Source organism: Carassius gibelio, chromosome A5, assembly GCF_023724105.1.
Source record: "Carassius gibelio isolate Cgi1373 ecotype wild population from Czech Republic chromosome A5, carGib1.2-hapl.c, whole genome shotgun sequence".
In the NCBI taxonomy this organism is placed as follows: Eukaryota; Metazoa; Chordata; class Actinopteri; order Cypriniformes; family Cyprinidae; genus Carassius; species Carassius gibelio.
Genome location: NC_068375.1, coordinates 32,203,447 through 32,218,477, shown reverse-complemented (window position 1 = coordinate 32,218,477; position 15,031 = coordinate 32,203,447). Strand labels below are relative to the sequence as shown.

Here is a 15,031-nt window from a genome sequence, read left to right as displayed (position 1 = left end):
AGGTGCCATTTAATAAATGTAATATCACTAATATTACATCAATTAAATGCCACCCTGCAATGCGTGCTGTATGTTTGTCGTGTATATGCAGCTGAAAAATTAAGAATTAAGAACTGGTTAAATTAAGACATATTTCAATCTGAATGTGAAATTTTATTGCTTGCATTTGAAATATTTAGATATGTACAATAAAAATGATTAATGTCACCATTTCAGCTCGTTTCATAAATATAAATAATAAACATATATTAATGTCTATCAAAAAAGTACAACAAAAGACACACAACACAACTACAGTTACAAGGCTAACAGTTAAATGAACAAAATGAAAAGTTCCTTTTATGGTACAGAAAAAAGCTTGGCAACACCCAAAATCATAATTCCCATAATTTGATCTTTGTTCTTTAGGTGTTGTGTTAACTTGAGTTATTTTGCATTGTGTGTATAATGATAACAGCATTAGTTCATATGATTACATCTGGCCACAAAGCCAATATTGCGATCTTCACTTGTCTGTGCTGTTTTAGGAAATGATTAAACTCCTTATCAATCCCACTTTCTCACCATGTAAATTCTCAAAAAAAAAAAAAAACATTGCTGATTTGGTCCATTCAAACCCAATGCAATTTATATAGTCAATGCAAATGACACCTTTGCATATTGTGACATCACCATAACTGCTACTCATTTTAGTTCAGAATATCGTTATGTTGTCTTTCTGATGTTTTTTGGCTGCCTTGGGAGAAATCTGTGTTGCAGTATGGTTTTAGGAGTCTGACACACTTGAAAGCTTGGATTGAAAGCCTTATAGATGGTCCTGGAAAGTAAAGTTCAGCTTGCTTTATTTCTTGTAGGTGCAATTAAAGCAAAACGATAGGCTTTGTCCCTCCTTGTGTGTTCATATACTGGTTAGAAAGGGCATCCATAGCCGAGTATGAAGAGTAGAGGCCTGTCATCTGCAGGTCTGGGTAAGACAGTCCTCCTTCATTGGACACAGGCGTGACATTGCCAGTGTCCAGGTCACAGTCAGACAGCCGAAGTGGGGAGTTACTGAGTGTACCTAATGTCTCCAGGTTAAAGCTGTCATCCTTCATGTCCTCCCAGAGGTTTCCTGTAATCGGAAGAGGTGAACTCTGTTAAATATCAGCCTACAAACAAACGTTCTGTGGCTTTCAAAATTGTAATATTAATTGACTATTGCTGACCTTGCCAGGTGAAGTCCATAATACTTGGGTCCAGTGTGTCCACCTCTGAATTCATGTCAGTGTGAACTGTGTAGAAGTCGCTGTGCTGCTTGGCAGGATGCTGAGGGAGGGAGCTGTTAGTCAGGTCAGGGACGGTGTGGAAAGGGGGTGTCTGAGCAGGAACAGGGGAGGCCGGAGCCAAGCGAGACTGATTCTGGAGCTGCAGTTGAAAGTGCTGATGCATAGGGTGGCACTGTAGAGAAAGAGTGACCATTGGTTGGGGCTGCATCTGAGCCGGTATTGGGAGAGTCGGCCCCGGTGGGCAGCTGGGCAAGCGTGTCATGCCAGTATCAATAGACTTTTTTCTGCAGCTCTCCGGTCTGTCTGTAATGAGTTTGTCTAATTCATCTGGGGAAATAAAAGTATCAAAACAGGACAATATTAACAATTATACTTTATTTAACCATATTTCTACACTTAATTTCCTGCTCTAGTTTCTGTACTACTTCAGCTTACTCTTTGCATAGAGATAACATTAACATTGTTGGTTCTTGTATGTATCCACATATATTGTTGAAGTCCTCCTGAATGGATGATTCGGACTAAGGTAATAATTAAATGGTCTCTTCTTCACTTCTGTTCATGTGTTTTCCATCCTCATTTGACATTTCACCTCAAATGCTGAAAAACTGTTTATATAGAGTGCAGTGTTTCTGTAACTGTCCAAAGCATGTGAGTATAAGGCAAGTGATTGGATGTCTGTTGTTAAGTGTATAGCTGTAACATTCTAGCACCGCTCTGTTTCACACTGTACAAGGCTGGCACCCGGTGCAGGGTTAACGCAGCAAAAATGGTGCTAACTCTGTGTGAAATGTTCCTTTATCCAGGGTTAAAAGCGGGGTTTAGCATGACATTAACCAAGTTTTAGCGCAGTGTGAAAAGCCCTATGTGATGATGGGTGATGTGATGGGCGCATTAGTTAATTTTAGAATGCATTGCTTTTTTATTTGTCATGTGTCTTCCTTGTTACAGGGTGCATTTTTCTGCATGAGTTTGCTTTGAGTTGAGCCGGCCTTAAATGTAAGAAAATTTACTGCTGTGATGCTAGTGTTAGGGGCTTGTTGTTAGAGCAAAGATGTCATTCAAAGATAATAGTCAAAGACTGAAGACCTGGATTGGCCATGCTTCGACGGATAGCAGGGAGATCTTTGCGCTTCCATTTTTGCATCTCTTCCTCCATTTTGTCAATCTTTGCAGGATTGAGTGCCCAAAGACAGCCCTTTCTGGAGGAACCACTCATCTTGTTTTCCACTTTCTCAAAGCACTTGTTCAAGGACAGGTTGTGGCGTACAGAATTCTTCCATCCATCAGGTGCTGTCTGAGAAGCATAGTAACCAACAATATACTATAAGTAACATTTATTTGATTTCATGGTGTGTCGGCTTAGTTCATCTATTCACCAGCGTTATTTTACATAAATTCCTCACCTTGAAATAAGGGAAGTGCTCTTTCATAAAGCTGTAGATCTCACTAACAGGAAGGCTGCCTGTTTTGCTGTTCTTCAAAGCCATGGCAATCAGACAGCTGAGAATAGATGATTTCAAACAGAGTAAACTTGAAATAAATCAAATCTTGTTCCCTTTCCAGAGAATTATAATGTTATTCAGAGGCTGTCACAGTGAACTTTATTTCACCTGTAGGAGTAGATGGGTTTAGGGAAAGTCTTGGGCTGCAAGTCCTGGTTGTGAGCAGTAATACGGGGTGGAGGAAACAGACTCTGGCTGTTGTAGTTGCCATAAAGTCCACCGGGAGAACACTAAAAAATATAGCACAGAAGTGGTATTTTTAAAATATTATATTAAATTCCTGTTCTTAACGGTCTTTACAAATCATCCCAACTACTAAACCAACCTGTTGGTTTGCCTGAGTGAAAGTGAGCACTTGCTGTGGGGCGGTCTGGTACACTGATGTGGCACACGGAAACCCAGGGGAAAACTGAGGCATCTACAGAAACAACAGAATAAATCTATAAACACAAGATTATTTTAGCTCGATTACAAATGTTAATTCAGTTCTGAATAGGTTATATACGTAATATGAATTTGTTTGAAATGTTAATCTGAATCATCACTCACGCTACTGATGGCCAGAGGGCTGTGCTGCATTTCACTCTGTAGATGAATCACAGATCCTGCTCCTCCTGCGACCGTCATACTATTCAGATGGACTGAAATTTGGAATTTTTACGTTTTTTTTTTTTTAAGAAACCAAAAGTTGGAATCGGTTATTTAATAGGGATTTAGTCCTCTACTGTTAAGGCACAGCTTCCTAATAATCCTTTGTATATTTAAAGAACTGGGTCGAAGAAAAGTCTAAAGGTTTGGTAAAAAGAAATCTTCAGAATAAATGCATAAAAAAAAAGAAAACAACAACTGACAGACAGACAGACAAATCAACATGGATGTGAATAAGTAACAGAATTTAATTAAATCACTGGTTATTGCTAAGGTGTTTGTCTAAGATAACCAGAATTTTGATTATATGTATATATATATACTCAATCTATTCTACAAATTCTATCACAGTAAATCTTCTGACCTGTCTGCCGCTCCAGCAGGCTGTTCTGGGCAGAACTGGCGAAATCAGGCCGTCCCGATCCTATCTGCTGCAGTCGGGGAACATCCACTGAGGTAAGCCAGGACAGCGACTGAAGATCACCAGGCAGCTCGTCCTTTAGCTGTGAAGGGTCAGTAGTCAGGAGTCTGCAAAAACACAATATAGCTCTGCATAAAGCACAAACATTTGATTTTATTTTATGTGAAAAAAAAGAAAGAATAACTTTTGCCATGAGGGTGAACAAAAATTGCACTCTAAGCATTCAACCAAATTTTGCCTTAATCCTTCCAATCATCAGATGATTACATTAGATTTGTATAATTTTTGGCCAACACAAACTAATACTATACTTTTCGCAGGTTTTTCTTTTAAACAGATAAAAGGTGAGAAAATCCTCTTGTAAATCTATCGTTTGGGAATAGAAATAAAACCGCTCTTACCCTCTGATCTAATCCAGTGCAGGCAGAGTTATTTACTCAACTATTTCTTCATTTGGACTAAGCAACAAGAAAGCAGAGAAACCCTCTTGAATTCTCTCCACACTCGCTATTCAGTCCAATAATTGTGGTCGCTATGACAACCCTCACTTTTCAGTTATTTTGGGTGTCTGGACACTTCAGTGCCCCCCTCTCCATTAAACCAACCTCTAACAGTCAGGTGACCACCGCCTTCTTCACTGTCATTGGCTGAATCGTATGTAAACAATGCATGAGATCATTTGAAACATGGGTATGTGGCACACGTTGCCTGCAACAGTTGGTCCAGCCCCATTGAAAAATGATCACCTATTGTGTCCCAAACGACAAATCTGCACAGCGGCACGTGGCTCTATTGTCCCCTCAACCCCCAAAGACCCTTCGTTGATTGTCTTTACCGTTTTTTAACCAACCCCTTGTATTAATCTACTGGAATGACAGGCTCACACAACAGAGAAAAATAGGATGCCATCTGTTTCCCTGTCCCTTTCCACCCAACCCCTGTCCCCTTCTGCCCCCTCCTCCTGCCTGGGGGCATTAGACAGTACCTAAGGGGGGTAGCTGGGAGGGAGTCATTGAAGGAGTTGGAGGTCAAACCGCACTGTACACACAGTCTGCCACCTGAATAAATTACAGCATTGAAGGAAGAACTTGGGGACATGGCCTTGAGCACCCTGATTTCTCTGCTTTGTAGCTTCTGAATAATTATCCTTTAAACACACACACACACACACACTTGCTAGCATGAAACCTTAGATACCGAACATGTCAACACTACACTGTCATGTGCTTTGAAATGTCTTCTTATGCCTGTCCACATACAAAGACATGAAAAGACACCTTGCAAATGTACTAGGAAATTTGAACACCTGGCTTTATGAGACCTGCTTCTTATTGATGAGTGTTTTCTGCTTTCTGATGAGTGTTAACATTTAATAGAATTAAAATTGATTTCTACTCCCTTCCATTTTATAGCTGTATTAGTTTCAAATATCGATTTCCTCATTAATATTACTCTCTACTAATTTCTTAAGCCAATATTAACTTATGAAATGTAATCGTGAAGGACTTCAGAACTTGGGATAAAAGTGTTTGCCACAAGCTTATGTTTATATGGGTAACACTTTATAATAACTTTCATCAATAAATCATTAATAACAAACATTATATAATGCTTAATGGATCATTAGTTAATATATATTCAAAGAGTAAGAAACGTGAGATAATGTGCTTGTTTGATTTAGTGGTATGGGAAGGTTTAAGGGCTGGTTAAAGGGTAAACAGTGTACAGTGGTCAATTTGATTATAAGGGAACACAGTTTAATATGTTTATATTATACCGTTTTGATAAATGAACAAGTATTTTCTTTTAAAAAAATATTTGTTTGCTCCTGTTTATTTTTGATTCAACTGATATCCTGTTTAATGATATACTGAAGATTAGCATGTGAGTGTTGAGGCAATAAAAACATTTTTTGCACCAAAATTACAATCTGTTATTTCTTCAGCCAGCATTTAGCTAAACTTAACCAGCCACCCACAAACACAAATCTTGTTACATTAGCTAAAAGCCCAGTGTCCCTAAAGATCCTAAATGATTAGCAACTGCTTATAAACATTTACCGGTACAAATGATGAATAGTTTCAACTTTAGATTGGCTACTGCAAAACCATTTACAAATGGTTATTAAATGATTAGTAAAGATGTGTGAATAGAGTCTGGACACTTTTTGCCAAGCCTGTGTGTGCTTCTCTCTTTGGTATTAAAAAATAGTAAACATTTATAAACATTTGCAAATGATGAATCCATTTTGGACTCGGTACTGTAAAAACATGAAGAAATAATTAAGAGATAATTTTTTAAGATGATTAAATAGAGGTATACACAACAAACAAAGACCAACAAATGAAGATCATATGAACTGAAAGTTTACTAACATTTGTAAGCATTTCAATCTACTTTAAATAATCATATGTTAATCATTAGATAATGTTTAGTACGTTCATTAGTAAACATTAACAAGAACATTATCTCATATTTCTAGCACTGTGAATATATATTAACTAATGATCTGTTAAGCATTATATAATGTTTGTCAATAATTTATAAATGAAAGTTATTCTAAAGTGTTACCTTTATATGTAATTAATTGCCACAACAACCGTTAAACTCCTTCATGTTGTTACATATTATATGTTTAATAAAATATTATAGAAAATATTTTATATTATAATGTATATATATATATATATATATATATATATTAGTGCTGTCAATCGATTAAAAAAAATTAACTAATTAATCGCACAATTTTTAAAAATTAATCGCGATTAATCGCGATTAATCGCAATTAAAAGACTGAAACTTTTTGGATATGTAAATGTAAAATGTAAATAATTAATGTAAACTCAAGACATTTAAATTTAAATTCAAAATATTTAAATTCAAAATATGATTGTTTATTGGAATTTTTGTTTAACTTGTAACACAGATTTTCTCATGTAAACAACATACCTGCAATAAACCATCAATATCCTCCAAATTAACTGTTGGCTTGAAAGCCATATTTATTACAGAAATAAAAACACAGGCATGTAAGTACCATTTGAATTTCAAAACAATCAATGCCAATGAAAAACAAAAATGATTTCCATGTTGAAGTCTAAGTGGACTGCAAAAAAATTCCAAAGTATAGTCATTGCCAGTGCTTTAAGTGGGCCAGTAGGCACCAGTACTCAGTACCGCCACTTCCAAATATAGCTCTTGAGCGTACCGCCACCTCTCCGTGCGCCCAGAACGTGCTTGAAGCGTACCGGTACGCTCATTTGGACATCTGTTTTAATAGAGGTTTTAATCTTTTACCTGCACCGCCGATTTTCAGAGCGCCCTTCACAATGCAAGCTTCCTAATTCATCCCACCGAGAGCAGAAACTGCATTACCCATTCACCCTTAAGTTATACAAGTGAATAGCGCATGTGTCGCTTTTCCAGCTGTTAAGTGTCAACAACTCAACGTGGCCGGAGAAGGTGTGTGAAACTCGTTGTGAGTTATACTAAAGCAAAATCTTGAGTATTTATTGTCTGATAAACATTAAAAACTGTCTGCGGAGGTTGAGTCGTCCTGCAGCCCCCGCTGGCTGCTCATTGGCTGCAGCATCTTTTTTCTAAGTTCTAAAAAAATACCGTAGACGGCAAGGCACAAATTTAGATATTTATTTATCTAATTAATCTATAGCCTATGCACAAAGACAATATGATCTTTTTGTTTTAAAGCTTGATGAAGAGAGAGAGCGCAAGTTGCTGCAGCTGTGAGGAGGACAGTGATGCACGCGCACAGGAGTGATTGACAGTTCGCGGCACTGTGTACAAAAAATACTCCGCTACAAAATTATTTCGTTTAAGCTTATTAACGTTAGCGTTACAGAAAGGTCTGATTTACGCACTGTTACAGTCATTGTTTATTTTTATTTTTTTTTAAACAATGACATTTGAGTTCATGATTTTAATGTTGCTGTTTCTTGTGGCAGACTAAATGAAGAGTAATGTTTCTTGTGGCAGACTGAAGAGTAATCCGGCAGAGTTTTATACTGAAACTTTCCGTCTAAAAGTCCTTCCTTGGTCTTATCCATATTTCTTTGCACGTTGAACACACATAGGCCACAACTGGAAATAAAAAAAAACTGCAACCGCGTTAATTGCGTTATTTTATTTTAACGCGTTAAATATTTCAAATTAATCGAATGCGTTAACGCGCTAATTTTGACAGCACTAATATATATATATATATATATATATATATTATTTAAGTGTGTAGAATCCTTCACACAAAGCCTGAGAACTTATATTATAAATTATAACCGATAATTTAATGTTGCCAAGAAGAGCATCCACTTGTCCTGCCAGACAATGGCTGCACTGTAATGTCAGAAGCACATAAATAATTAATTTTAAAACGTTGTCTTACACTGCAGGTCTGAGATTGATGCACAGATATAATAAAGGAAATAATAATAAAAGTATTCGTTATAGAATATAACTGTGCCTCAGTAATTGGGAGGAGACGGGGCTTTATTTCGGAAAGAATTCATAACATGCCACATAAACTCAAATTTAGGATCATCAAGAAATGGGGGCCTACATCCTTGTACTGATTAGCATTTCTGAAATCTTATTCTAAACCCAGCTGTGTATTGTACAGTTTACGGTCATTAGGATGCAGTTATACAAGTGGAAGAAAAAATGATTTTATTTGCTCATTGATGCATTGATGCTCATTGAAAGGGGGAGGCGGGCGCACACAGTCATGGTTTATCACAGCTCAAGTCGCCCTCGTTTACATTCTAATTGGGAGCCACTTCTCCTTGTGACCCGTGGGGGCCCCCGCCAAGGTCCTCAATCCCTCCGTGTGCCGACAGCGGGCGTGTAAACAGAGCTGATGCTTTCTGACAGATCCATTCAGAGCAAAGATGATGTATTCTCTCGCTCCTTTCTTTTTTCACAAACCTCAATTCCCTGCCTCTCAAAACACACCTTTATTTTACAGAATAGGGAAGGAGGAGATTGTATCAAGATTAGCAGCGCTCTTCTTTTTCCCGAAATTATCTTTTTATTCTCTAATCTGCTCAAGGTTCAAAAGCAATGGGTTCAGCCATCAAAGGAAATCGCCCCCTACCTGTAGTCTTGTGCAGAGATGTGGTGGCTTTGTACAGGGTTTTCGTGAATTCCTGACATCCTGGTTGTAATTCCACTTTCAATCATCTCCTGGCAGATAAAATGCAAGTAAATTAACAATGCAAAGAGGAGAATAAAATGAATTTTAGAAATGTGCATGTGGTCATGAGAAAGTGCAAATACACATAGTACAAATAATTTACTTTTTCCACACAAAAAAGAAAGAAAGAAAGAAAGAAAACACGTCCGACACGCACCACATGGCACCCTGAGAATACATGATTTTGCTAATATAATTAAATTAGGAAATCACCAACAAAAACTTGACACATAATAACTAAGTGATCAAGAAAATAAAAAAAGATTAAAAATTAAATTTTATCCATTACATTTTTACACTGTTGATGTGATATTTGCTTTGTTGACAAAACTGAGATCACCAGACGTCATCAGTCACCGTTACCTGTCACTCTGCTCGAGCGTCTCAATATTTAATATAGCCACGTCACATTGAATTTAACAGAAAACGTTAAGTATTTCTTAAAGTATTTCTTCAAAGCACCAGCTAATAAATAAAATCATATGTTTATGTCACACATCAGTGTCCATGCTGTATTGGGCTAAAGTTATATGTCGGCAGCCTCTAGACTTATTTTAAAATATCAATAATAAAAACATTAAATCTTACCTGTTAATGCTGAAGATGTTCTGAGGTATAGAAAATCTTGGATAACGAGACAGGGGAAAGCTCTACTGTTGGTCGGGGCACTTGTTGTCCCGCAAGAAAAAAAAACAACAACCGTTTTTTTAAATTTCCCTCGTCCGTGAGGTTCGCTCTTGACGGGCATGCGCACTCTGTGCACACGCAGCGCGAGCCGTGGACAGGGGAGGGGGGCTCGCGCGCTGACTGACAGCTGTTGCCTTGCCTCCACAATCACGTGAATTATCTCTGTCAGTGCATCTCACCTACTGGTTTCCAATGTTTTTTATTCAGTCATTACTTCTCTTCTGCTAGATAAGCGTTTTCTCCGTTTTCTTTGTGCAGTAGTCCACAGGTGCGCGTTTACAGGTCCGGTACAGCTTCTGTTCCCCCCAAAATATAAATGAACAAAACTGAGTTTGGAAAAAAATCCTCTGGTTCTGCTGGAAGCAACGTTTTACACACTGCGGATTCCTATAAACTCAGGAAAAACGAGCAGTGATTTCTATGTTCACCTCTAGCCATAGACAACACAAAATAACACAAATAACAGATCCTAATGTTCACTTATTTTAAGTAGAAACATTATTTGTATGCAGGTCTAAAGGACGATGCATCCTCTCCGCGCCTTGTCTGTGAGATCTGTCCCAATAAGAGCAGTAGTTCAGTGTACTGCTCTTGATTTAACCGCCTTTGAAGCCGCGTCGTTTGGTTACACCGCGGCGGGAAAAACGCGCTGAGTGGCGCGCTGCTGCACTTGACAGATATCTCACAGATATGACAGGCTCGGCTCGGGGCTCGAAATGTAAGAACACGCTCTCCTTTGAAATAAATATGAACGACAGCAAATAATGATATTGACAATAGTGTGTTTGATTTAGAACGGTTAACAGTCATTTATATGGACACTTGAACTACGTGCAGTTATCTAACGTTAATTATGCAACTTCAGGCATTGTAATTAATAAAAGTAAGATTAACGTTTAATATTTGGATAGTGGATAGCGGAGAAAGGAAGCCGAAATAAGTTCATAACAGCTACCAGATAAGGGTACTTCCACAGTTCTTCATAATTTGATAATTTTCTGTTTGTCTTTAAATGTAACTTAAGGAAACTTTTGTAATTTTGAAATATAGGCTAGGTTTTAAATCATGTGGGTAGTGATCCGGCCAGTGACGTTAATTGAGTCGAACCACATGGGACACTACAGATGGTAAATCGCGAAGTCACAATCAATGCGCGCTTGCAACGGACAAAAAGACGGTCCCACAGAGGAGCACTGGGTCCTAAAGCCCGTGTGCGCTTCAGCTTCTCTCAGACTCAGTCACTGGATTGCACTATTTGCAATGTTTATAATGTTATGGGAAACATATTGTGAACAATGCATACTGTATTAAAACCAGTCAGTTTGATTAAGTTACCTAATTTTAGATTAAACAGGATCCCTCCAGACGTATCACACTTGGTTTATTTAAATTATTTAATTATTTTTCTTATTGTTTTTCATTATGTATTAGAGTTTTTGTTATGTTTATAGCATTATTTTAGTGTATATTTAATGTCTATTACCCTATTGGTATGTTTCACTTTTGTCTATTTGTTCATTGGACATGGTTTAAAGAAATGACACTTTTGAGAGTCATTATGTGGCCTTCTATTTTGTCGTTTTTATGTGTGTTTATTTTAAGCAAAAATCAGATTTAGTGTCTGAATTCGGTTATATTATCATTATTGCTTAACCAATATTTTTCTACATTTTGGCTGACATGTGCATGCAGCTTGCCTTATGACTTTATATTATTTTTGTGGGTTGAAACTTTCTCAGTGCTTTAGGTTTAGAAGACGTCCTGTTTATATTGTTAATCAAAATTGTCATCTTGCATTTACCTGAAGCTTATTACCAGTTTTAGCATTTTTATATTGTTTTAACCAAATCACTTGTAGAGTGAGGTCATTCTTAGTCTGTTCTCACTTCTGTTGGACCACTGTCTCCCTAAACCCAGGACAACACTGGACCACAGCAGAGAAAGTGTGGTCTCAAGATCCGTCTTTGATGGTTCAGAGGGAAAACTCATTAGGATATCTTAAAAAAGGTTTAGAGATCACATGGTCAAGAGTGGTGTCCATTGATAAATTATTAGTAACAATGTTGGTTCTCCTGAGACAAATATGGCTGCAAGAAGAAAGCATCTGAAAAATGTTAGTAAAAATATGGCAGCTGCTTACCTATCTCCTGTCTCAGCTTTTCCAGCATCATTTTTTTGGAATGATTTTTTACTAAATCTAAAATAAATGCTGCATTTGTGTTTTTAAGTGAGTAAAATATTTGATACATAGGCTTTTTTGTACACTAGAGCTCATACTCAAGGAGAACATTTACGATACTCTTAGAATGAAATGCAAATCAAGATGATCTTTAAATTGAGGCAGTTGTGGCCTAAGCGAGTAAGTGTATGCGCACTTGGATGGGTTAAATACAGAGCACAAATTCACGGCTAAACCACCTGAATAAGGGAAGGTGAGGAAAGACTTCAAAACCCTTTAGGTATCTATAATGTTGCAAAATTCAATATGTTTGCTTGTGTTAAACATGTGATCAAGCTTTGCAACTTATTCTTTATTGCAACATCATTGACTAGCAAAAATGCAATAGAGTGCCTTGGCCTACATAGAAAACATTTGTAACTCTCAAATCAATAGACTGAGTCCCCTTGTGTAAGTGGTCACCTCCTATTCTTCTGTTTCTTTTCTGACCTTCAAAGTGCCAGTTCAAACACCACGTCTTGGGGGTCACCAATCAGGTCACCTCTTGACACTTGTCTTGACCTTTGGTCATATCAACAAGTCATGGCTGATCTAAACTCTGACAGGGAAAGTGAATGAAGGCTTTCTTCTCTCTGCTATTCATTTAACACTTATTCAAAAACAACTTGTTTTGTCCCAACTGGATTACGTCAAAACGGTTGACTTTTGGTTGATCTGTTTGAAGATGCCTTGGGTAACCTGTGCGAAAAAGTATTTTAGGATCACTCCCAATGGCACGTGGAGAGAGTAACTGAATAGCCACTAGGTAAGTCTGGAAGCTTTGATTGTATATTCATTAATTACCCAAAACGCAAATGAAAATCAAACCAATGAATGAAACCAACGTATATGATAACTATTGTTATATAGAATGCAATTTTTTATATATTTATTGTTTTTTCTAGCTCATACTGCTCATCAAGAATCCCAAAGTAAAAGAACCAATGAAACATAGCTAATACTGGTAAAAGAGCACATGAAAACGAGAGAGCGAGGTGGGATTTTCGGTGGGAACGCGGCAAAGCTGGTGTTATAATACACCCTTATTCTCCGCTTGGAATCTCTAATGGGAAAATCAAGTGCTGTGACTCCTGTATAATAGGATTTGCCGGGTCTCGTGCTGCATCAGGGCCCAGTGGGCAGCACAAAGCCTGTTAAGGCTGGACAAGCATTACTAGAAAGGGGGGTGTGAAGCAGAATGGGCCTGTGGTGTAAGGGGGTGAAGGTAGCCTTGACAACAAAGGTTGTGAATGGGACAATTTTCAATATGACTGTGGATAGATGTGTAGTCCTACCTTCACACTGCAATGGACTAGCTGTTTGCAATAGACACAGGACTATAAGGCTATTTAATGAGAGCAAACAATTATTCTCAACAAGCTTAAAGTAATATTCTGCATTCAGTACAAGTTACCTGTATAATTCACCCTTCTGCGGAACACAAAATAAGATATTTTGAAGAATTCTGGTCACCAAACAGTTTTGGTGACAAATGATTTCCATTCTATGGAAAAAATACTGAGACTCAAAATATCTTCTTTTGTATTCCACAGAAGGAAAAAAAAGTCAGTCATATAGTTTTTGAACAACTTTAGGGAGAGTAAACGATAACAGAATTTAAAATTTGGGGTGAACTATCATTTTAAACTGAGTCAACAGCATTTGTGGCATTATGATTGATTACCAAAAAAAAAAAAAATCTACACATCCCTTTTTTCTTTAAAAATGCATACATCTGGGTTACAGTGAAGTGAATGGGGCTGATGCATTATTGTTAATATACTCACTGTTTTAGTAGTAGAAACATAAACAACATGCATGTTAACATGATTTTAGTGTGAAATAAATTCACATGTAATTTCTGTGTAGTTATATCCAATTTTACAATTATGTTGCCATGACAGCAGAATGCCATAACCCCTAAAACAATGTTTAAACAGCTTTAAAAATAAAATACTGCAGTAGTTTTTACATAATTATTATTGTAAGCATTTATATTAATTTATTAGCTTCACATTTCTGCATTTTTTTAATTCTAGCAAATTTGGCACATTCACTTCCATTGTAAATGCATCACTGTAACTTCTGTCTTTATTTATTTATTCATCCTTTAATTAATGAATCCATTTGTTCATTAAATGGAGATACATTGCTAATAATTGAGTTTATTTGTATTGAAAGGTGAATTTTTATTTAGTTAGAGTTACATTCCAAACCTGTTCATAATAGATAATAAAAGTTTATGACGAAAGTTCTAAGTGCACTCCAGTGGAAACTGGCCTCACATGTCACCTTGAAATTTGCTAGAGTGAAAATGAACATCACATGCCTGTCAAGCTTGACACAGTATAGCTCACACACTTAAGATTCAAGGCAAGTGCGGTAGGAAACTCAATCTTTTCTGCTGGATTATTTGGGTCATTAGTGGAGCGAAAAGAGACACCAGTCAGTCGTCTCAAGCATGAGTCAGATAACAAGACAAAGGGAAAATAAGGTTGGGCTTCATAGTCATCACTGTCTAAAACCTGTTCCAGTCCAGTCCATCCAAGAACCATGTGTAGTAATCTTTTATAGGCCCGGCAAAATTTTAGAACAAGCTGTGATTGAATGGCAAACATATGCTGGTTGAGTCCTGAGCCAGCTGGCTTCAAGTGGCCAAGAGCACGGAGGAGTGCCATCTGCCCCGATGACAACTTTATTGAGTCTCTCTCTAACTCACTGTTTGAATGCATGGTGGTTAATTAGCCATTAGTCTATTTCCCTAATCAAAGATCAGAAACAGGAGCTGCACTGTTGTAATGATTGGTTTTACTGTAGCAGCGATAGAGGACTGGGGGAAGGGTTGATTTCCACGTTTAGTCGGATTGTGTTTCTGTATCTTTGTGTTACACCCAGAGCAGTGGTAGACACCTAGGTAAGCACTGAATAAGATCTCTGCTTCTCTGAACCCCCTCCTGACTGGGCCATGAATCATTAAATACCCTGGCCTTGCCACCAGAACATGGGTCATTTCTGCGATGAGCACAGCAATAATAGATGGGCATCCTCTCTGCGTTTGAGCCACCTTAGTTTGAACTG

The 15,031-nt window shown here is 37.5% G+C and overlaps 1 protein-coding gene across 2 annotated transcripts; it reads right to left on the bottom strand.

Moving 5' to 3' along the window:
* Positions 1–9: 9 nt before the first annotated feature.
* On the bottom strand, positions 10–10,459 carry foxn4 (forkhead box N4). Of its 2 annotated transcripts, XM_052596021.1 has the most exons (10): positions 9,637–10,459; positions 8,950–9,038; positions 3,783–3,946; positions 3,320–3,411; positions 3,096–3,188; positions 2,879–3,000; positions 2,672–2,768; positions 2,355–2,562; positions 1,206–1,592; positions 10–1,111 (listed from the first exon to the last, which is right to left on the bottom strand). In XM_052596021.1, the coding sequence occupies exons 2-10, from the start codon at positions 9,033–9,035 to the stop codon at positions 861–863; spliced, it is 1,500 nt and encodes a 499-aa protein (XP_052451981.1). In that variant the 5' UTR covers positions 9,036–9,038; positions 9,637–10,459; the 3' UTR covers positions 10–860. The 2 variants fall into 2 exon arrangements, with proteins under 2 accessions (XP_052451981.1, XP_052451985.1); XM_052596025.1 differs by lacking the exons at positions 8,950–9,038; positions 9,637–10,459 and adding an exon at positions 4,241–4,364.
* Positions 10,460–15,031: the final 4,572 nt, after the last annotated feature.